This window comes from Lepidochelys kempii, chromosome 2 (genome assembly GCF_965140285.1).
Source record: "Lepidochelys kempii isolate rLepKem1 chromosome 2, rLepKem1.hap1, whole genome shotgun sequence".
Lineage (NCBI taxonomy): Eukaryota > Metazoa > Chordata > Testudines > Cheloniidae > Lepidochelys > Lepidochelys kempii.
In genome coordinates this window covers 204490079-204512160 of record NC_136381.1, presented here as the reverse complement: position 1 = coordinate 204512160, position 22082 = coordinate 204490079, and the positions used below count along the sequence as shown (strand labels likewise).

Genomic DNA, 22082 nt, shown 5'->3' with positions numbered 1-22082 from the left:
TTTAACAAGAGCTGGCCCAGGAGGCAAAAGATGACATTTTGGTGGTCAATGAGACAGGAAAGGTAGGTGGAAGATGGACAATAAAGAACCATGAAAGTGAAGACAAGTAGTTTGTGTTTGATCTAGTTCTTTATCACTTGTTGGTAGGGAAATATTCATACAACTGTAACACTTAACTTGAAGTACTTTCTACTTTTATATTTTTCATTGCAATACTGATAAGTGCAGAAAAATAAATTCCTTGGACTTTTTCATTTTTAAAACTATGGAATTAAGTTTTATTTCATATATTAGTGCTACAATACTTCCCACAAAAGCACATGGAAAACTCAGAGCTTACTCTCATACATGGGGACCCTCATGCAGAAGGAGGAGGTTTAGTCTTCAAATTCCACAGAGGTCTAGGCCATTCACACAAGCTACCAGACTTTCTGTGCTCCCTGCTAACTGTGGAACCAACATATTCCAAAACTTATGGACCTCAATCAATTTTGTATTTTTACATCTCAATAGGTGCCAATTTTATATTTGAAATATATTTTCAAAGCTACCCACATATTATTAATTGGGGATCGGTCCTGCTTTGAGCAGGGGGTTGGACTAGATGACCTCCTGAGGTCCCTTCCAACCCTGATATTCTATGATTATTCACACAGTATTTTGATACATTTTTAAAAATAGATATTTCCTATGGACAGTGTGTATGGTGGGTATAAATAAAAGTCATGGTGATGATGCTTTATTTCACACCATTCTTCGTTGCTTTTCATCTACTTGCACCATCAGAAGGTAGATATGAAATAGGCTTAATGGGAGTGTCCTCTTGACACCCACACTTCCTTGTTTTGATTCTGTGATGCTGGAAGGTGTTAATGGCTCCCATCAATCACAGACCAGTCAATGGGTGCAATGAGTACCCTTTATCAAGGCTAAATGGGGGAGCAATTAAATGCCCCTTTGCATGATGATGGGCGTGTCGTGAAAGCCACTGCCCAAACCACTGGCCAGTATAGTATGGACTGAGCAGCGGGTGAGCCGTATGGGCTGAGGTGTTCACTGGGAACATAAGAATGGCCTCATTGGGTCAGACCAATGGTCCATCTAGCCTAGTATCCTGTCTTTTGACAGTGGCTGCCAGATGCTTCAGAGGAACCGACTGCAAATGCAGGGGGTGGGGCATTGATTGGCTGGAGCTGTATGTGGCAGAAAGCAACTAGAAAGCCAGGGAAAGCCAGTAGAAAGGAAGCAGTGTGAGTGTAGCTTTGGGACAAAGCCAAGAAAGAGCTCCTTTTGGATAGAGTACTCTCTGAGAAAGCAATTTTGGATTTCTGAATAAGGAAATTGCCACTGTTTGTTCCTACTGTGTTCAGGGAAATGAGAATTTGTGTACATTCTTTGTAAATAAACAGGACTGCACCAAAGAAATACCTGACCCAGATAACAGATTTCTCCTCCTAAAGCAAACAACCTGGCAAGGGCACAAACACTGGTTAACCACTCAGGACAAGGAACAACAATACAAATCCCTTCCACCATGTGGGACTTGCGTAGAGTTATATTTAGTTTTGCAATACCACAGAATGCTAAATGAGCCCAAGTGAAACTAGTCAGCCAACCACATTAGTTTTCTGAGTGATTATACCACCAATTACTACCTTAGTAACTTGAAGTCAATGGGGCCACTCATTTGCTGAGAGATGCTTCAGTATCTGGATCAGGGCCTTTAAGTGCATGGTGGCTTACGGTCAGCCAAAAATAGGAAACAAGTGCAGTAGGGGTCCTTAATATCTGAAGGAAGTTGGGCATTGCAAGAGCTGCAGAAGCATGTTTTGGAGTTTATTTTGTTTCCTCTGCCTTGCCCACCATCTTGACCCACTAACTTGCCGGACAGAACTCCTGCTCTATGGTAGCATTATACCTTTCAAAACCACTCAAGAGTTCCAGAAATTAACCCATCTGAATTAGGCAAATGGGGAAAAAAATCCTGAAAATAAGGGTCCCAAACTCACCTTTGGTGGGAGGGTGGGGAGCTGTGGAGAATAAAAAAAATGCAAATATGCAAGGAAGACCAGTGGAAGAGCCAATACAACTCACAAAAGCTAACATAAAACAGATAACTTGCTGACTCTACAAAATAATATTAAATTATTTGCTTCAGTGTGGTGCCAATAAGAAGATTGGGAACAAATGCCAGAAACAGGTACACATTTTTGAAAGGAGGAGAAAGAGTTCAAATGGACTGAGGTGATGCCAAACCTGGTGATAGACAAATTAAGATATCAGAAGTTAACAAGTGGCAGACCCAGCTAGGATTCCTCTCAAATTCTGAAGGAAATGAGAAACCAATGTGCAAACTATTAAACAGAATATAATCTGGCTTCATATACTGACTCGCATTGTCAATGTATCTCGAAGGGCTATATTTAAAAATATTGAAAACAGCTGAGATACAGCACACTGGAAAAGAGGAACTTAATATTGTACGCTTCAGGAAGTGCTAAAGGAAAGATCCAGGGTTATTAAAAAGCTAGAAGCTTGACTTCAACTCAGGAAAACGTTGAAAAAACAACAAAACACAGAATCAGAGAATACCTCGAAAATTGTGATTAATGAAAGTCACCAAGAACTCACTAAAGGAAGGATAGGTACAAAAACATTAGTAGATTTCTCATGCCTTTTAAAAAAGTTACAGTCTTGAACAAAACACAAAAAATGTCAGATTCAGCAGTACAGTAATACAGGCTTTTAAAAATGGCAGCACCTAAAAAATTTCTGAGCCCTGGTCTACACTAGGAGTTGAGGTCGAATTTAGCAGCGTTAAATTGATTTAACCCTGCACCCGTCCACACGACAAAGCCCCTTTTTTTTTTTTTTTTTTTTTACTTAAAGGGCTCTTAACATCGATTTCTTTACTCCACCCCCCGACAAGGGGATTAGTGCTGAAATCAGCCTTGCTGGGTCAAATTTGGGATAGTGTGGACGCAATTCGATGGTATTGTCTTCCGGGAGCTATCCCAAAGTGCTCCATTGTGACCGCTCTGGACAGCACTCTCAACTCAGATGCACTGGCCAGTTAGACAGGAAAAGGCCCGCGAACTTTTGAATCTCATTTCCTGTTTGGCCAGCTTGGCAAGCTGCAGGTGAGTGCAGAGCTCATCAGCAGAGGTGACCATGATGGAGTCCCAGAATCGCAAAAGAGCTCCAGTATGGACCGAACGGGAGGTACGGGATCTGATCGCTGTATGGGGAGAGGAATCCGTGCTATCAGAACTCTGTTATAGTTTTCGAAATGCCAAAACATGTGTCAAAATCTCCCAGGGCATGAAGGACAGAGGCCATAACAGGGACCTGAAGCAGTGCCGCGTGAAACTTAAGGAGCTGAGGCAAGCCTACCAGAAAACCAGAGAGGCAAATGGCCACTCTGGGTCAGAGTCCCAAACATGCCGCTTCTATGATGAGCTGCATGCCATTTTAGGGGGCTCAGCCACCATTCCCCAACCGTGTGCTTTGACTCCATCAATGGAGAGGGAGGCAACACAGAAGCAGGTTTTGAGGATGAGGAAGATGATGAGTTGTAGATAGCTCACAGCAAGCAAGCGGAGAAACCGGTTTTCCTGACAGCCAGGAACTGTTTCTTACCCTGGACCTGGAACCAGTACCCCCCGAACCCACTCACGGCTGCCTCCTGGATCCGGCAGGCAGAGAAGGGACCTCTGGTGAGTGTACCTTTTAAAATAGTAAACATGGTTTAAAAGCAAGTGTGTTTAATGATTAATTTGCCCTGGCATTCACGGCCAGTACAGCTACTGGAAAAGTCTGTTAACGTGTCTGGGGATGGAGCGGAAATCCTCCAGGGACATCTCCATAAAGCTCTCCTGGATGTACTCCCAAAGCCTTTGCAAAAGGTTTCTGGGGAGGGCAGCCTTATTCCATCCACTATGGTAGGACACTTTACCACGTCAGGCCAGTAGCACATAGTCAGGAATCATTGCAGAACAAAGCATTGCAGTGTATGTTTGCTGGCATTCAAACAACATCCTTTCTTTATCTCTCTGTGTTATCCTCAGGAGAGTGATATCATTCATGGTCATCTGGTTGAAATAGGTTCCTTTTCTTAAGGGGACATTCAGAAGTGCCTGTTCCTGCTGGGCTGTTTGCCTGTGGCTGAACAGAAATGTTCCCTGCTGTTAACCACGTGGTGGGGGAATGGGTTAGCCACAGGGTAGGGAGAGGCAAAATGCGACCTTTTAACGAAAACACATGTGCTATGTATGTAATGTTAACAGCAAGGTTTACCGTGAAAGAGTGTACCCATTGTTCTATAAAATATGTCGTTTTAAATACCACCGTCCCTTTTTTTCCCCCACCAGCTGCATGGGTTTCAAGGATCACAGGAGCTTCTCCTTCCCAGAGGCTAGTGAAGATTAGAAGGCAAAAAAAATGCACTCACGATGAAATGTTCTCTGACCTCATGCTGTCCTCCCACACTGACAGAGCACAGACGAATGCGTGGAGGCAGACAATGTCAGAGTGCAGGAAAGCACAAAATGACCGGGAGGAGAGGTGGCGGGCTGAAGAGAGTTAAGTGACGGGCTGAAGAGAGGGCTGAAGCTGATAGGTGGCGACAGTGTGATGAGAGGAGGCAGGATTCAAGCTGAGGCTGCTGGAGGATCAAACTAATATGCTCCAGCGTATGGTTAACCTGCAGGAAAGGCACAGACTGCCGCTACAGCCCCTGTGTAACCAACCACCCTCCTCCCCAAGTTCCATAGCTTCCTCACCCAGACGCCCAACAATGCGGTGAGGGGGCCTCCGGCCACCCAGCACTCCACCCCAGAGGATTGCCCAAGCAACAGAAAGTTGGCATTCAATAAGTTTTAAAGTGCTGTGTGGCCTTGTCCTTCCCTCCTCCACCATCCCACCTGGTGCTTCCCTCCTCCACCACCCCTCCTGGGCTACCTTAGTAGTTATCTCCCTGTTTGTGTGATGAATTAACAAAGAATGCATGAATGTGAAGCAACAATGACTTTATTGTCTCTGCAAGTGGTGATCGAAGGGAGGAGGGGAGGGTGGTTAGCTTACAGGGAAGTAGAGTGAACCAAGGGGAGAGGGGGGGTTCATTAAGGAGAAACAAACAGAACTTTCACACCGTAGCCTGGCCAGTCATGAAACTGGTTTTCAAAGCTTCTCTGATGTGCACTGAATCCTCCTGTGCTCTTCTAACCGCCCTGGTGTCTGGCTGTGCGTAACCAGCAGAAGATGATTTGCCTCAACCTCCCACCCCGCCGTAAACGTCTCCCCCTTACTCTCACAGATATTGTGGAGCGCACAGCAAGCAGTAATAAGAACGGGAATATTGGTTTCGCTGAGGTCTAATCGAGGCAGTAAACTGTGCCAGTGTGCTTTTAAATGTCCAAATGCACATTCTACCACCATTCTGCACTTGCTCAGCCTGTAGCTGAACAGCTCCTGACTAAGGTCCAGGCTGCCTGTGTATGGCTTAATGAGTCATGGCATTAAGGGGTATGCTGGGTCCCCAAGGATAACTATAGGCATTTCAACATCTGCAAAGGTTATTTTCTGATCTGGGAAGAAAGTCCCTTCCTGCAGCTTTTGAAATAGACCAGAGTTCCTGAAGATGCGAGTGTCATGTACCTTTCCCGGCCATCCCACGTTGATATTGGTGAAATGTCCCTTGTGATCCACCAGTGCTTGCAGCACTATTGAAAAGTACCCCTTGCGGTTTATGTATTCACCAGCTTGGTGCTCCGGTGCCAAGATAGGGATATGGGTTCCGCCTATGGCCCCACCACAGTTAGGGAATCCCATTGCAGCAAAGTCATCCACTATGACCTGCACATTTCCCAGGGTCACTACCCTTGATATCAGCAGATCTTTGATTGCGTTGGCTACTTGCATCACAGCAGCCCCCACAGTAGATTTGCCCACTCCAAATTGATTCCCGACTGACCAGTAGCTGTCTGGTGTTGCAAGCTTCCACAGGGCTATCGCCACTCGCTTCTCAAATGTGAGGGCTGCTCTCATCTTGGTATTCATGCGCTTCAGGGCAGGGGAAAGCAAGTCACAAAGTTCCATGAAAGTGTCCTTACGCATGCGAAAGTTTCACAGCCACTCTGAATTGTCCCAGACCTGCAACACTATGCGGTCCCACCAGTCTGTGCTTGCTTCCCGGGCCCAGAATCAGCTTTCCACGGCATGAACCTGCCCCATTAGCACCATGATGCCCACATTGCCAGGGCCCGTGCTTTGAGAGAAGTCTGTGTCCATGTCCTCATCACTCTCGTCACTGCGCTGACGTCGCCTACTCGCCCGGTTTCGCTTTGGCAGGTTCTGGTGCTGCATATACTGCTGGATAATGTGCGTGGTGTTTAATGTGCTCCTAATTGCCAAAATGATCTGTGCGGGCTCCATGCTTGCCGTGGTATGGCATCTGCATGGAAAAAAGGCGCGGAACGATTGTCTGCCGTTGCTCTGACGGAGGGAGGGACGACTGACGATATGGCTTACAGGGAATTAAAATCAACAAAGCGGGTGGCTTTACATCAAGGAGAAACAAAAACAAATGTCACACAGAAGGCCCTCTCAAGGATTGAACTCAAAACCCTGGGTTTAGCAGGTCAATGCTCAACCCACTGAGCTATCCCTCCCCCCAGTATTCCAGGCAGGACTGAATCTCCATTAAACTTTTCAAGGTGCCCCTGACAGACCTCACCGAAACGATTGTCAGCCGTTGATTTCATGGAGGGAGGGAGGGGGGAGCAAATGAATACAAACAAAACAAATCTGGTCTATTTCTTGTTTTGATCTACTCCATCTATCTTTTACATCTTTGGCTGGCAGCAGACGGTGCAGTAGGACTGCTAGCCATGCTCATCTCCTGGCTGCTCGGCAGAAGATGCTGCAATAGGACTGCTAGCCATCCTGGCTGCTCGGCAGAAGATGGTGCAATAGGACTACTAGCCATTCTCATCTCCTGGCTGCTCGCCAGAAGACGGTACAATAGGACTGCCGGCAGGACTAAAGAGAATGACCTGGTTGAGTCATTCCTATTTTAGTCCCTGCGCCCATATCTGCCCAGGTGCTCCTGACCGACCTTACTGAGGTGGCCAAAAGCACCTAGGACATGACGACGATGGTTATCAGGCCTATTGCACCATCTGCTGCCACAAGGCAATGAGCTGCTGCTGTGTAGCAATGCAGTACCACATCTGCCAGCACTCAGGAGACGTACCATGACAGTGAGCCGAGTGGGCTCCATGCTTGCCGTGGTATGGCGTCTGCACAGGTAACTCAGGAAATAAGGCGTGAAACGATTGTCTGCCGTTGCCTTCACGGAGGGAGGGAGCGAGGGCGGGCCTGACAACATGTACCCAGAACCACCCGCGACAACGCTTTTTGCCCCATTAGGCATTGGGATCTCAACCCAGAATTCCAATGGGTGGCGGAGACTGCGGGAACTGTGGGATAGCTACTCACAGTGCAACTCTCCGGAAGTCGACGCTAGCCTCGGTACTGTGGAAGCACTCCGCCGAGTTAATGCACTTAATGCACTTAGAGCATTTTGTGTGGGGACACACAGAATCGACTATATAAAAACGATTTCTAAAAAAACAACTTCTATAAATTTGACCTAATTTCATAGTGTAGGCATACCCTGAGATAACGAAGAGCTGCTAGGAGAGCCAGGTCTCTCATCCACCCAGGACTTTTGGATGGTATTTTCAAGTGAGCTAGATGGTCAACTCCCATCAAATTTCCAAGCTTAGCATCCTGAGAACACACTATTTTCGAGCACTGGTATGCTCATCCTCGTGACTCCTCCTCTGTACACCATTAATCATAGAGAAAGACACAGCACTGCCTATGAACTTTCCAAAGCTATGTGCGTATGTGCAGAACCAATGGAACACTGGCAAACAATTGAAAGACTGCATTACAAAATCCAGTGTATATGCACAAAGTACTTAAAAAACAGTATGACTTTGATAAGTCACAGCCAATTATCAAGAGACCAACAAAAAGCACATCTCTGACCAAGGAACTACCTCCTGTCAAAATCCACATTTCTAATGTCTACCACTAATGCATGAGTGCTGTTCACAGGAAAGCACAGGAAAAGTATTTTTGTTCCTACTCTTTGATTTTGAAAACGGCTAAACCATTTCAGTTGATAATATTAAAAAAAAGAAAAATAGTAAAAATTTACTTACGTACCCATATATTTTCTCAAGTTGGTACATGATGATCTGTGATCCATTACTCATCTTATTCCTGCTCATCTTTCAAACAGGGAAGAGCCTCTTTTTTTCTTTTAACTCCCCTGCCCTAGCTTCACAATGTAGTGCCAGGAGGTGGAGCTGTCAGGGAACTGATCGCCTCTCCAACTCCCCAGCCAACTGCCTATGCTGAGAAGACAAGCTATAAATTCTGATTTATAATCATTATGAAAGATTTTCTGTTTCCAGGCAGGATACTTCATCTTTTGCATCTTATTAATTTATTATACAAAAAAATGGAAATGAAGACTTAGATCCCAATATGAGGAAATCCCATTTCTCTCTCTCTCTCTCTGCAGGAATGCTCTGCAAGAGAAAAAGGACAGATTGCAACATTTCCCTTCCAACTGGCATTTGATGCAAAAGTAAGTGTCGCCATGGGTGGAGGGTCACGAAGCAACATGCACCCAATTCAGAGAATGAAAAATTACAGCTAGCTAAGTGAATTATACCTTTCACTGCTACTCTGTGATATTTTATAAGTGGGTTATAGTCAACAGCAAAACAAATCCCCACAAACAGGAAGGAAACTAAAAAAAAATGAAGAAAATTAAATTGAGAGGGAAAAACTCTTATCCAAAGATTGTTTTTCGTTTGTCTGGATTTTTTGCTTTTATTCTTTCTCCTTCCTCCATCATATGAAAGGATTTAATGAAGAAAACCAATAATGAAACTGCAGAACCATTTGTCCAAAAATAATATCAGACAAGACAACACTTCTATTTTAAAGTAACAAATAAAGGAAAAGAATACACTGAGACTGGGCAGCCAAACAGTAAAATTGCTTGAATGAAGTACTGTGTTGTCCTGCCAGGAAATGACGAGGTTCCTGAATAAATGAGTTCCTGAATAAGTGAGAAGGGGAAGCAGAGTGTAATTTGTGAAAAATCTGTAGGAGGCCTGACAAATTCCTGAATTTATCCAGCTGGAAATAGTGAACGATTTGCACCCTTCCTTAGGCAGCCAACTAATCCTAACATTTTCTTCAAGCTTTAGATTTGCATAAACAGAATTTGAATGTCTCAATCACAGTTCAAGAGTGAAACTAATTATCCTGGTAGTGGAAGGGCTTAGAACACAAGGAAAGTAAATTAAAAGAGACTGGTTCAAGTGAAAACCAGAGAATCCTGGTGCAGGCCTGAGAGTCACCTCACCAGGGAAAAGGGGCACATAAGGATTCCAGACAGATATTGAAGAGACACAGCTTGAAGGTCCTGGGAAACGTGAGTGTGCTGCTAAAGAAGGGATAGACATAGAAGGAATGTGCTACAAGGAATATGTCTCCTAACACTGAGCCTTGGTCCTTCAGGAAGGTAGGACTCAAACCCAACCAAGAGCCCATCTAGAAAGAACTGCAATATGTCCCTGGTTGTGAGATACAGGGGAACTTTGTCCTTTCAAGAGCACCACCAGGTTCAAGTTCTCAGAACTCTTGAAATGCCCAGATTTGAAGACCGTTTATAGACTTGAGGAGGAAGTTCATGAGCTTTCCTGAATATTCATGCTCTAGAAGATAAAACCTCTTCGGTTCAATGTGCTGTAGGTGTGAAAGTTTGAGGGGATCATGGAATAGAATTTCCCACTAATCAGGAGTTTCAAGGATGCTGAACTGACATCTGAACGAGTCTGAGACCATGGGTTCCTAGGCCACTACTTTTCTGTTAACTTCAAATGATTTAGTTCTCATTCAATAGCATCCCAGTGGCACCTGCTTAAATAAGTAACTTACATTCTGCTCTTTTGCTCAAATGTATGTGGTTTTAATCCTTAGATGCCTTATGTTGTGAGCTCCTCGGAGCAGACACTGTCCTTTATGAGGGCTTGGGAAACACCCAGCAAATAGTTGGCAGTACTATAAACAAACAATCAATGTAATACATAGTCAGCAAAACTTTCAGCTCCAGGAAAAAGAATTCCTCCTGCTTTATTCCAGATTTTTAGCTTTTGCTCTAGCATGCAACAGTAGCCTGGTGTTACATTTCATGAGTGGCAACCAATTCTGGATGGAAACTTAAGGAAGAGAATCACCTTTCTAGCTGCTATAATTTTAAAAAGGTGTTCTGATGAGTGTCCTAGGACAACCTCTTGCTTGGAATTGAGTGGGACTATCTCAGCTTCCACAGTGCTGCAGAAAAGAACAGGACCGCCCAGAGAATCTGATTCGTGGTTCCGATAATCACAAAAATTTGTAGCGTTCAGAGGTGCACCATGACCAGTGCACAGAACCCTCGGACTGCCTTGATATAATGGAAACTGGTACCAAATATGGAGAACCTCAGCCATTTGAGTGGTTTTTTAAACCTGTTGTTTTGGTTTCAGAACCTCTGGGAGTCACGCCTGCCCTCCCCCCCCCCCCGAGGAGAGCGGGACTGACAGAACCACTGACAGGGCATGGGTTCAAGATACCGACTATAACAAGGACTGTGTAAGACCCTTGTTGGAATAATTGGGTCAAAAATACCTAGTTACTGCAGCAGTCTAAAAGGAGCAGGGCGTCCTGTGCTGTGGGTTTTTCCTAATCCTCTGAGTTAGCAGCTTCTTGAAGATGCTCCTGGACGCTATAATTCACTTCTGTCAGAAGAAGAAAGCGGGGGGAGGAGACAAAACAGCCAAGGACCTTGGGCTTGTTGTTTCCAAAATGCCAGGACCTGCTGCTGAATTTCAGCCTCAAACAAGTGAAGGCTTGCCTGCCACACTGCTATTGCTGTAGTCAGCCCTTGTTGCCATGTTTTACTTTGGCCTGGAGCACCAAGTGGTCAGGGGTCCCTGGCTTGGAGGTTCTGAAAAGCTGGCTCCCACTGCTGCACTGCTGAATCTGTGCCCCCAGACGGCGTAAGGCTTGTGTGTCACATTACTGCAGAGTGGTGTAATACTGCACAATTGATCCACTAGCAGAAGCCTCTTTGATCCGAGCTGAGCTTGCTACGCTGCTGGGTTTTTTCTTGCAATACCACTGTCCGGCAGAGTCCTGTTTTAAAAGTATCTTCTCCCTACCAAGGGAGCACCAAGGAGAGGGTAAAAAATAAAAATATACATATCTTGGGAAAAGCTCCTGCCTGGAGACAGAGAAAGGAGAATTGAAGGGAACTTCCTGCCTCTTCCAGTGGAGGTAAGACACTGGGGAGCTAAGAGAGTCAATTTGTTCTCTGAACAGCTCTACCTGCTGGCAGTACATCCTGAAGCGAGAGAGGGCTTCTTTGGTTAAAAAAACCCACCCCAACAAACAAGGAGAGAGAGGGCTCCATGCTTTGAAAAGGAGGAAAACCCCCAGTTGTAATGGGTCATGGATCACAAGGTGCCCATGATGTAGAATACAAATTATGCCCAGACTGACAACAAATCTGGCAAATTTAGCTAGATATAAAAACTGAAAAGGGAATAAAGAATTGGAAAAGGCCCCCTAGAACAGAAATTCTGGTAAAATTTATCTATAATAGGGGCAGATGGAGCCTCATGATTCCATGGGTGCACTCAACTAAGCGTTTCTTGTTGCAGTCAACTGGGGCACTGGTCAGGCTCAGCAGCAGCCTCTGCCATGGCATGACAACCCTAATCCAGGCTCAGTGTGGAGGGCAGCGTTTGGAGAGTGAGCATGCCCCACTCTCACCCGGCAGTGGCGTGAGGCTGGGCCCACCTCTCCACTCTGGGCACTGTGACCAGGGATATGGTGTCGCAGCGTCACACAGGTTTGTCACTTTAGTGGGGATTAATGGTTGCTGTGGGTGCAAATGAACCTATAAAACCCTGAAAAAGCCACTACTCAGGTATAAGCATCGTTGCACACATTGCTTATAATACTTTTTTTTTTTAAAAATCTTACTGTAATATTGCTTTTATATCCATAAGTAGGTGCTCAGATTATATGGTGATGAGTACCAAAGAAATGACAATAAATATATAAACGAACTAGGGAGATTTCTGATTTGTTTTTTCCCATTATGATTATTTTACTATTATGTTTGGCTGGCTTTTTGCTTTTAATTCTAGATATACATATAGTGACTGTAGGACAAATGTGAGACTGAAACAGTCATAGTATTCTGTCCATAATTTTAAAAAAATCCCAAGAAACAAGTTTTTGGATGTTAAAGATCTTTGAAATAAGATACTAAGTATTCTTGAATCCATATATTTTTGGAGTGAATACAGTGCATGTATTGTGCTCCTACATTGTGTTTCTAAAATGTTACTGAATTGCCTACTAGGTGTGATATATTTTTGCAATATTTTTCTTATTTTTGCTGCTCTAGTTACAATATTGCCTCCATCTAGTCTTTTATTAATAATTCCCAAAGCATATCTTTTGTTATAGATTAATGACCCCAAATAATAAATTCTCATTTAGTTTTCACAAGTGATTTCTTTTGCCACTGCAAAATGTTGATTTGATTCATAATGTAAAAAAGACATTTTTGTGAATATTTATGAATTATGAAACACAATACACCATGAGCAACATTTCAGTCTTTCCATATGCTTGTTAAATATACTAGATTTATTCAACCACTATTTATATTTTATTCACTTAAAAATGGTTCTTAAGCATCAGCTACATAACAGTTCAAGTGAAATATTCTCTATTCCAAATGATACATTTGTTCTGTGATGTGATTCATGATTCAGTATGCAGTTTTGGAATTGGACCTCATTATTTAGATCTTTTAGGAGCTCTGATTATAATGTTCAGAATTTAAGAAGGGTAATGCTTAAGTATAGTAATTATGCAAGGACTCAAAACATTTACGAATGTAAACATTTACACTAACTTGCTACAATAAAAGTACAAGATCTGTGTTTTTGTGGGGAGAAGCTTGATTTAACTGAACATGAAAAAATTTCAACACATCCTAAATTGAAATATAAAACTACAATTTCTTTCAAGGAGAAAATAAACAAATCATTTAGATTTGGAATGGCACTGTACATATTTTTTTTTTATAAGAGTCCAGTCAGTTTCTGAACATTTGCAAAAATGGAAACTCAGGTAAACTATTAGATAATTTAAAGAGAGAAAAAAGGCAGAGGGTAAAATTTTCAAAAGTGCCTAAGGAACCTAGATCCCATTCACGTTGGATGTAAATGTGATTTGGGCTTCTAAACGCCTATGTCACTTTTGAAAATGGGACCTCAGCTCCTAAGTCATTTAGGCACTTTTGCAGATTTTACCCAGAGCCTCCAAACAGTCAAGATTTTGAAATTTTATTGCATCTTCCCTAGCAGCCACCAATTTTATTGTCCAATAATTTTAAAACCCCTTATTGCCTTCTGCCAAATTATGTAATTTTACACTGTTACTATGTAGAGATGGGTCAGGATGTGGAAATAGGCATTATTACTGGAACACATGATTTCAGCAGGACTTAAATATTTAACCCTCTTTTAGCCAGTACAGATTATTGGCTGTTCTACACATTTCGAAAGTCTTCCAAATGGCTTTACAAATCTGATCTGTATATCATCATATTGACCTCAGATATGGCTGAAAAACAATATGGTTTTGTTGTAATCTCATTCACCTTATGTAACTAGAGCAGGGGGTTCTCAAACATCATTGCACCACAACCCGCTTCTGACTACAAAAATTACTTCACGACCCCCAGAGGGGGGACTGAAGCCTTAGCCCGCCCAATCCCTGCCACCTCGGGTGGGAGTGCCAAAGTCTGAAGCCCTAAGGCTTTTGCACCAAACAGTGGGGCTCAGGCTACGGCTTTGGCCGCTGGCCCCAGCAAGTCTAAGCTAGCCCTGGAAACCCCATTAACATGGGGTCGTGACCCACTTTGGGGTCTCAACACATAGTTTGAGAACCGCTGAACCATAGTTTTCATTTGTATAACTTCTTGTTAAGCTTCCTAGAAATTCACTTCCTGCTTTTACACCACCACAGTTGTTTTTATTTAAATGGAATTACTTGAAGCATGAAGATGTGTAATAGCTGACTATGATGGTGTCATCAAAAACCTTTTTACAAAAATTAGATAAACATGTCAATACATAAATATGTGAGAGAGAAAGCTTATTTTATAAGACATTTCTTTTCCTGATGCTCACACAGCTCTTTGATCTGAGTAACAGCAATGCTGTGGCTACATAAGGAAGGAAACTGAAAACAGTGCAACAGTTCCAACAGATCTAAAAAGTACCCTACAAACTGTGGTCAGATGACCTGGCAGCCTGTCAGATTAAAGTGCTTTCTATTTCCAAGGTTAGAATGGCATTGAAAAACTAAACAAACGCCAAGTTTCAAGTGTCTGAATTGAATTTGGCCTCAAATCAAAATCAAGATAATCACATCAGAATGGCAAAGCTGGAAAATCTCCTGAAATATAAATTACAGTTTCAGATTGATTCATTAAACTTAATACACTACACTCAAATGTCAGCAGAGGTGGGTTTTTTATATTAGACCCAGCAAACCCCAGATTTTACAAGAAAGCATTTATAAACTCATTAAGCGGTTATAATAATAGTTTAAATTATATCACATTCATTTCTAGGAATGTTTTCATTGTCATTAAGAAAAGGGCATTGCACTGGGACATTTGTATTTCTGAATAAATGCGAGGTACATGTTAAATACAAATTCACAAACATTTTGTTAAAACACTATATTTAGGAGTTTAAAAAATAATTTAGCCCACATAAAAGGTTTATGGAAGTAAAAAAAAGTCTTTAAGCTTACAGGATTGTATAAAATGCACAAAAGGAAATACTTCTACTCAAGGACAATATGTGTGTGTGTATATGATGTTATTGCCACCCCTATTTATTTTGTTATCCTCTTGGCTTTTTATGCTTTGTAGTCTATGGCCAAAATTGTCAAACGTGGGTGACTGAAATGAGGCAGCTAAATCAGTGGTTTGATTTTCGGATGTGTTATGCAAAATGCAGATCCCAGGGCTTGTCTACACTGGTGCAGCTGTGCCTCTGTAGTCATTAGTGAAGATACTACCTATGCCTATGGGGAGCTTCTCCTGTGGGTAGAGATACTCCACTTCCCTCAGAGGTAGAAGCTGTGTTAGTGGGAGGGCTTCTCCTGTTGATAAAGTGCTTTCTGCACCGGGGGCTAGATCAGTATAATATGTTGATTTTCCACCCACCCAAGTGATGTAATTATACCAACACAAGTTTGTAGTGTAGACCAAGCCTCAGACATCTGTTTTTCTAAGATTTGTACAGGTACTTGCAACCAACTTCTAACCAGTTCGATGGGTTATATAAATCACAAACATTAACCCTCTGACAAAGAGACGATAGTATATATAGGAGGAAAATTGTATGTCTGATGGTGTCACTTAAGTCAAACCTGAGATGTAAGGAAACAGCTGATAAGGCCAACAATAATCTTGGATACAACAGTTTCCATCTTAACACTTCTTTGTGGCCAAAAGCCAAGCCCAATATCTCCTGCCAGAGACAGGTGTCAGACAGCTCCAATGTTTGCCAAAACTAAGAGCTAGTCAGCCCCAGCCCTGCTATTTGCCAAGAACAGGAACCGACTGTTCTTAATTCTTGTAGTTGAAGGAAGGTGATCATAATAAGAAATGAAGGGCTGCAAATCTGTCCAATTTTCCTCCACAGTTTGCTCATAGGGAGGGGGAGATAGGTTATGAGAGGAAATGATCCCAGAGCTCTATTCCAGGGGCTCTCAAACTTCATTGCACCATGACCTCCTTCTGACAACAAAAATTACTACAGGGCCCCAGGAAGGGGGACCCAAGCCTGAGTCCTACCAAGCCCCACACCCTGGGGTGGGGGCAAAGCCAAAGCCGCACCTCCCCAGGCTGGGGGCCCAAAGCTGAAGCCTAAGGGCTTCAGCCCCAGGCAGGGGGCCTGTAACCTGAGCCCTGCTGCCCAGGGGTGAAGCCCTTGGGCTTGGACCCGGGCCCCAGAAAGTCTAAGCTAGCCCTGGACACCCCTCTTCTGCCGCTAAGAGTTGTGGGAAGGTGGAGGGAGTCACGGGGCATCCTGGGTCCTGTCCCAATGCCCCGTCATGCATTGCTTCGCATCCCAGCAATCCCTGTGCTTCCGTCTGCATTTGGTGCCATCTTTCAACCGTCTGTGTACTGAGTGCCCTGCCTCTTCGTTCTGCGGGAATGGATCCCGCACTGTTCATCAATATGCTGCTCACTCTCACTAACATGTCATAAGTGGCAGTGGAGTTATTCCTTCAACTACAAAGGCAAAAGGAGTTCAACATTGATCTTGCCACATGTAGTGGCTATGACATGAGATTGCTTGTGGCATTCACGGACGTGCTCACCACAGTGGAACACCGCTTTTGGGCTCGGGGAACAAGCACTGAGTGGTGGGATCACATCATCTTGCACATCTGGGATGACAAGCAGTGCCTACAGAACTTTTGGATGAGGAAAGCCACATTCATGGGACTGTATTACGAGCTCACCCCAGCCCTGCGGCGCAGGTACATGAGAATGAGAGCTTCCCTGTTGTTGGAGAAGCGTGTGGCGATTGCACTGTGGAAGCTGGCTACTCCAGACTGCTACCAATCGGTCTCTAACCAGTTCGGAATGGGAAAGTCGATCGTTGGACTTGTGTTGCTAGAACTGTAAAGGGCCATTAATCGCATCCTGCTCTGAAAGACTGTGACTCTGGGCAACGTGCAGGACATTGTGGATGACTTTGCACAAATGGGCTTCCCTTACTGTTAAGGGGCGATAGATATTCCAATTCTGGCACCAGACCATCTAGCCACCAAGTACATTAATCGGAAGGGGTATTTCTCAATGGTTTTCCAGGCGCTTGTGGGTCACAGACACTAACCGCAGGCTAATCCAGAAAGGTAGATGACACACGCATCTTTCAGAACACTGCCCTGTTCAGGAAGCTGCAAGCAGGGACTTTCTTCCCGGACCAGAAGATCACCGTAGGGGAAGTTGAAATGCTCATTGTGATCCTGGGAGACCTCGCCTCCCCCTTACTGCCGTGGCTTATGAAGCCATACACGGGGCACCTTGACAGCAGCAAGGAGCGGTTCAACAGCTGAGCAAGTGCAGAACGGCTGTGGAGTGTGCTTTTGGCCATTTAAAGGCCCCCAGGCGCTGCCTATATGGGAGGCTGGACCTGTCCGATGACAATATTCCTATGCTTATAGCCGCGTGCTGTACGCTCCAGAATATTTGTGAAGGGAAGGGTGAAAGCTTCACTCAGGGTTGGACTGCTGAGGCTCAGTGCCTGGAGGCTGAATTTGAACAGCCAGAGACCAAGGCCATTAGAAAGGCACAGCGTGGGGCCATAAGGATCAGGGATGCCTTGAGGAAGCAATTTGAAGCTGAAAGGCACTAATATTTGTTGCTATGCTCGGGAGTGCAGTGCTTGTAATGCTAGGAGGTGATTGTGATTGGTGCAGATGATGCATATGAAAGTGTAAGAAAATTGCCTGTTGCTTTGCAGGGCCCTTTTTGCTTTCAGTTAATGGAATAAAGCTTGCTTTCAAACCAAAACAATTCTTTTATTAAAAAACAACCACCAGATGGGAGAGAGAAACAAAAAACCACATCAACACTGAGGGAGATGGGGGAAGGAAGGGTCCCAAGAGGAGGGAGGGTCCCAGGATGGTTAAATATTTGTTTATGTCCATGTATCATATCCAACCTTCTCCTCTGGAGTACTTCAGCAAGGCTAAACTGCAGAGGGATGGATGTTGAGTGAAGTGAGTACGGGGAGTCCGCAGTGCTGGACTGTGATGGGGCAGGAGTGGAATGCAGTGGGTACAGACTGGAGCCAGGAGGTTGATAAGAGTGTGTTGGCGGGGTCTGGGGGGCACATAGGAAGGAGTTTTGTGACAGCGGCTGCAGGGGAGGGCGGGTGCGGAGCTGCTTGGTTCGCAGTGCTAGTAGTGGCCGGAGCGTGTCCACTTGGTGCTCCATAAGGTTTAAGAGCCGCTCAGTGGCTTCTTTCTGGTGTGCCACGTTCTCCTTTCGATCCCTCTTCTCGCTGTCCTGCCACTCCTTCAATTTCTGCTTCTCAGCCACGGAGTGCATCATGACATCATGCAAAAAGTCCTCCTTAGCTCTTCGTGGCTGCTTTCTAATTCTGCGCAGCCGTTCAGCCGGCAATAACAACGAGGGAGACTGGGCTCCCATGGTCATACCTGTGAAGCCAAAATGCAACATTTGATAAAAGCAGTATTGTTTGCAACACACGGACCACTGATTCAGTGATTTAAAACACAGACACTATTCACATACCTGTCACTAACTGGCTGATCCCAGGCAAGCACATGTGAGCCACAAGACCCCCAAAATGGTGAATAACCACAGGGGCTGGGGAAATCAGTGTTCCAGGACCGTACTGTACACTGGGCACATGGCTCTTGGGGAGTGCCAGCACTTTGTCGGGGGGGAGGGGGAGGAAGAGGGCTTATAATAATTACTGTACCCACATTTTCCACAGGCTCTGTTCATTATGGAAGATATCTCGCTACTGAGGGTGAGCAGGGAATCAAGGGAGGGTCTTCTCTAAGACTGCAGCTTCTGCCCTGGCCCCTATGTGGCTCGCCTGTGTGCAGCAATGGTCCCCCCACCATCCCCGTGATGGCAGAGTGGCATGGGAATGTTACCCTTACTGGGGCAAGAAACAAAGCAGCTCTGCCAAGGAACCTGCGGCAGCGGATTGTCCAGTATCTCCATGAGAGTTTTGTGGAGATCTCTGAGGCAGATTCTCGTGAAGTGAGGGAGTCAATCAACACCCTGTTCCGCTGCTCAGACTAGGCATGTGGTGGTATGCGCATCATACAGACACAAGCCTGCTTTCTGCAACCCTCCTGCCCCCAACAACTCACTTCAGCGATTCCCAAAATCAAAGCCACTTACCAGGGGCCTCCTCTCCTGTTTGTGCTTTGCCAACCTCCGACAGCTGTGACTGGCTAGCCTCCTCTGGGACAGAGGAGAGCTCCTGGCTGCATGCATCTCTGACCTCCGAGTCGTCCTCTGCTTCTGGGTCTCCCTCCCCCTCGACATCCTCGTCCAAGATTTCCTCCTCTTGGCTCGGTCCACTCTCGACTGGCATGCGAGCCACCGAAGTATCCACAGTGGCTTTCGCAGTGGAGGTGAGGTCACCACCGAGTATCACGTCCAGCTCTTTGTAGAACCAGCAGCTCGTGGGCGCAGCACTGGAGCGGCGGTTTGCCTCCTGCGCCTTGTAGTAGGCATTCCGTAGTGCCTTCACTTTGACCCTGCACTGCAGTGTGTCCCAGTCATCACCCCTTTCTGTCATGCATCATGAAATCTGTCCATACATATCATAATTCCTATGGCTGGAGTGCAGCTGGGACTGCACAGCCTCCTCTTCCCAAATGCCGATGAGGTCCAGCAGCTCGGCATTGCTCCAAGCGGGGGATTGCCTGGTGCATGGAGCAGGGATGGCCACCTGGAAAGATGTGCTGAGACCACTGCATGCATCACCAAGCAAACAGGAATGGGACTTTCAAAATTCCCTAGGAATTTAAGGGGTGGGGCTCATGGTTGGTCACCTGAGAGCTGGTCAGTAGAGTTCAAACTGATGACCAAAGAGGCGAGATGAGGCATTGTGGGACACCTCCCGGAGGCCAATCGCAGCACTGTAATCAACCAGGGTGTGTACACTGGCACTGAGGTGCTGTAGCCCTGGCACAGAAAGCTGTACGCCTCTCGCCTCTTAGTTTCTGCGCACTAAGTGGCTTGGCAGTGTGTGCACCTCGGGAGTTACACCGCAGAAAGCTGCTTTACTGCCCAGAAACTTGCCAGTGTAGACAAGGCCTTATATACTTGTGTCTTTAGGCACCCCAATAAAAGGAAAAAGCAAATAACCTGCACTTCAGTGTCTTCATTATTCCCAGTATATTGTTTGAACAGAGCAGAGTAAAAAGCTGAATGGATGTGTTTTTTTTCCATTTGAAAAACAAGTAGGTAAGGTCTTAAATTTAAAAATATAATATTTTTAACAACTTTTCCAGCAAGGCAGCAAATTTTAAATACCAAATAGAAAAATCTATATTATTTGTAATCTTAGGGTTAAAACTTTAAAGTTATGACATTCACAGTTAACGTTTCCATTCTGTCTTTAACTTACCATTGTGCATTTGTATTTCTGGGATCTCCGAATATTGCAAGTTTTGGTATAGTACAGAAATTTTCCTTTTACAGTTACTATTTGGTGAAATTAACAGGAAATTCTATCAACATAAATTTGTAAAAACACAGAAAATTTACATTTTGCCTCCATTTTTGAGCAAAAAACTCTAAGTTTTTCAATACATAAATATTGCTCTAACAATCAGAAAGACTATGTGAGGCCGATGGCTGAAGAAAATGTTTTTTTAAGTTTAAAGTAATTAATTTTTATTTCAGTGAAGGAGCCTGCTCCCATAACATATAAGATTAATCATCTTAGATCTCTTCTCAGCTCTTTAGTAAGGTTGTAAGTTCTTACACAGCACCTACCACATCAGCAGATTTCCTTAGATGAAAGCAACAAGTTTTTTAAATAGGAATTTCTCGTGTCTTAAGAAAGTGGCTGCCTGGAGATATAACTGTCATTGTAGGATACAGATGTGGGAAACCTTGAACATATTAGGGAATTTGCGGGGCACCAGATGGATACATTTGGATCTGATGATTATAAAGTCTGTCTCTGAACTGTTTATTAGTTTCGGGCCCACCCCTGAGGTCTAATGAAATAAATGAACTTGTAGGAGTCTCTCTTCTCATCTGGCCCACGAGAGACTTTCAGGGGCTTCAAAAGATAAATTTGGGTTGTGAGATTGAGGGTAAAGAGCAGATGCTATTTAGCAAAAAATATATACAAATATCTTCAGTGATTTTTGTTTTGTCATTAATTTCTGCTTGGGGAATATTTTCAAATGCAAATGCTTAATTAATAAGAAAAATAATCAATTACAATAAATGAAACAATGTGTCATGGAGAAAAACCCTAAAACACAACCAGCTCACAATGTTCAGGAACTTACAGACTCTTTTCTGCCCATAGTTTTGCTGTGGGAACGAGAGCGGGAGATGGTGCTGAAAAAGAAATCTTTCTTGGATGCAGACAAAGGAGGCGATCCTGTGTATTCACGTCCTGCAGACAAGCTCTCTATGCTTGGAGATGAACTGACATTTTTTGAACTTTGGCCTGTAAAACAAGCACAGAGCAACAAATCATTAAATTAGTGGAAAACTGCTCTCTCTATCAAGTACCTTTGTGTTTCAGGCTATGTCTACACTACTGTGGTAAGTCGACCTACGCTATGCAATTCCAGCTACGCGAATAATGTAGCTGGAGTCAACGTACCTTAGGTCGAGTTACCGCGGGGGGTCGACTGGAGAAAATCTCCCGTCGACTTACCTTACTCTTCTCATCGGGGTACAGTACAGGGATCGACTGGAGCGCGATCTGCTAAATCGAACGCCGGTGGATCGATCTCAGAGCGTCGATCCCTGCTGTAGTGGAGACCTGCCAGGTGTTGCTCACTGAGATTCATAAGCAGATCAACACAGAATGAGATTCTGCAAAATTAAAGTGTGTCTGTATGCATTGTGACAAATGGAGAACTACTCTGACATACAGGCCTCTGTATATTTCTAATGAGAGGGCACAGAAAAACAATACCCAATCTTAATAAGCACATATGATACCTAATGGTACCTTAGTAATTTGTATGACACACACAATTAATATAAGAAGACTGATGTGAAGCCTTCAGTCTTACACACAATATGTGGTTGGGGAAAAGGGATGGAAATGGAAAATAATTTTTTGTTTAATGAATTCCTATATAAGGTTGTG

General features: G+C 44.3%; 2 protein-coding genes across 2 annotated transcripts in view; both read right to left on the bottom strand.

The window, feature by feature from the left end:
- Positions 1-22082, bottom strand: part of TBC1D5 (TBC1 domain family member 5) — a 274096-nt gene that overhangs the window by 45227 nt on the left and 206787 nt on the right. The window contains exon 18 of the mRNA XM_073333539.2: positions 21265-21428. Within this exon, the coding sequence (XP_073189640.1) occupies positions 21265-21428 (164 nt within the window). The remainder of the gene's footprint in view (positions 1-21264; positions 21429-22082) is intronic.
- Positions 17637-21258, bottom strand: LOC140907474 (uncharacterized). Its single transcript, XM_073333538.2, has 2 exons — positions 19130-21258; positions 17637-18408 (listed from the first exon to the last, which is right to left on the bottom strand). The coding sequence occupies exons 1-2, from the start codon at positions 19530-19532 to the stop codon at positions 17723-17725; spliced, it is 1089 nt and encodes a 362-aa protein (XP_073189639.2). The 5' UTR covers positions 19533-21258; the 3' UTR covers positions 17637-17722.

Coding starts and splice junctions, on each gene's coding strand:
- LOC140907474 (XM_073333538.2), bottom strand. CDS start 19,532: ATGACAGAAAGGGGTGATGACTGGGACACACTGCAGTGCAGGGTCAAA. Junction 18,409..19,129: donor AACAGGAGAGGAGGCCCCTG/GTAAGTGGCTTT, acceptor TTGGCTTCACAG/GTATGACCATGGGAGCCCAG.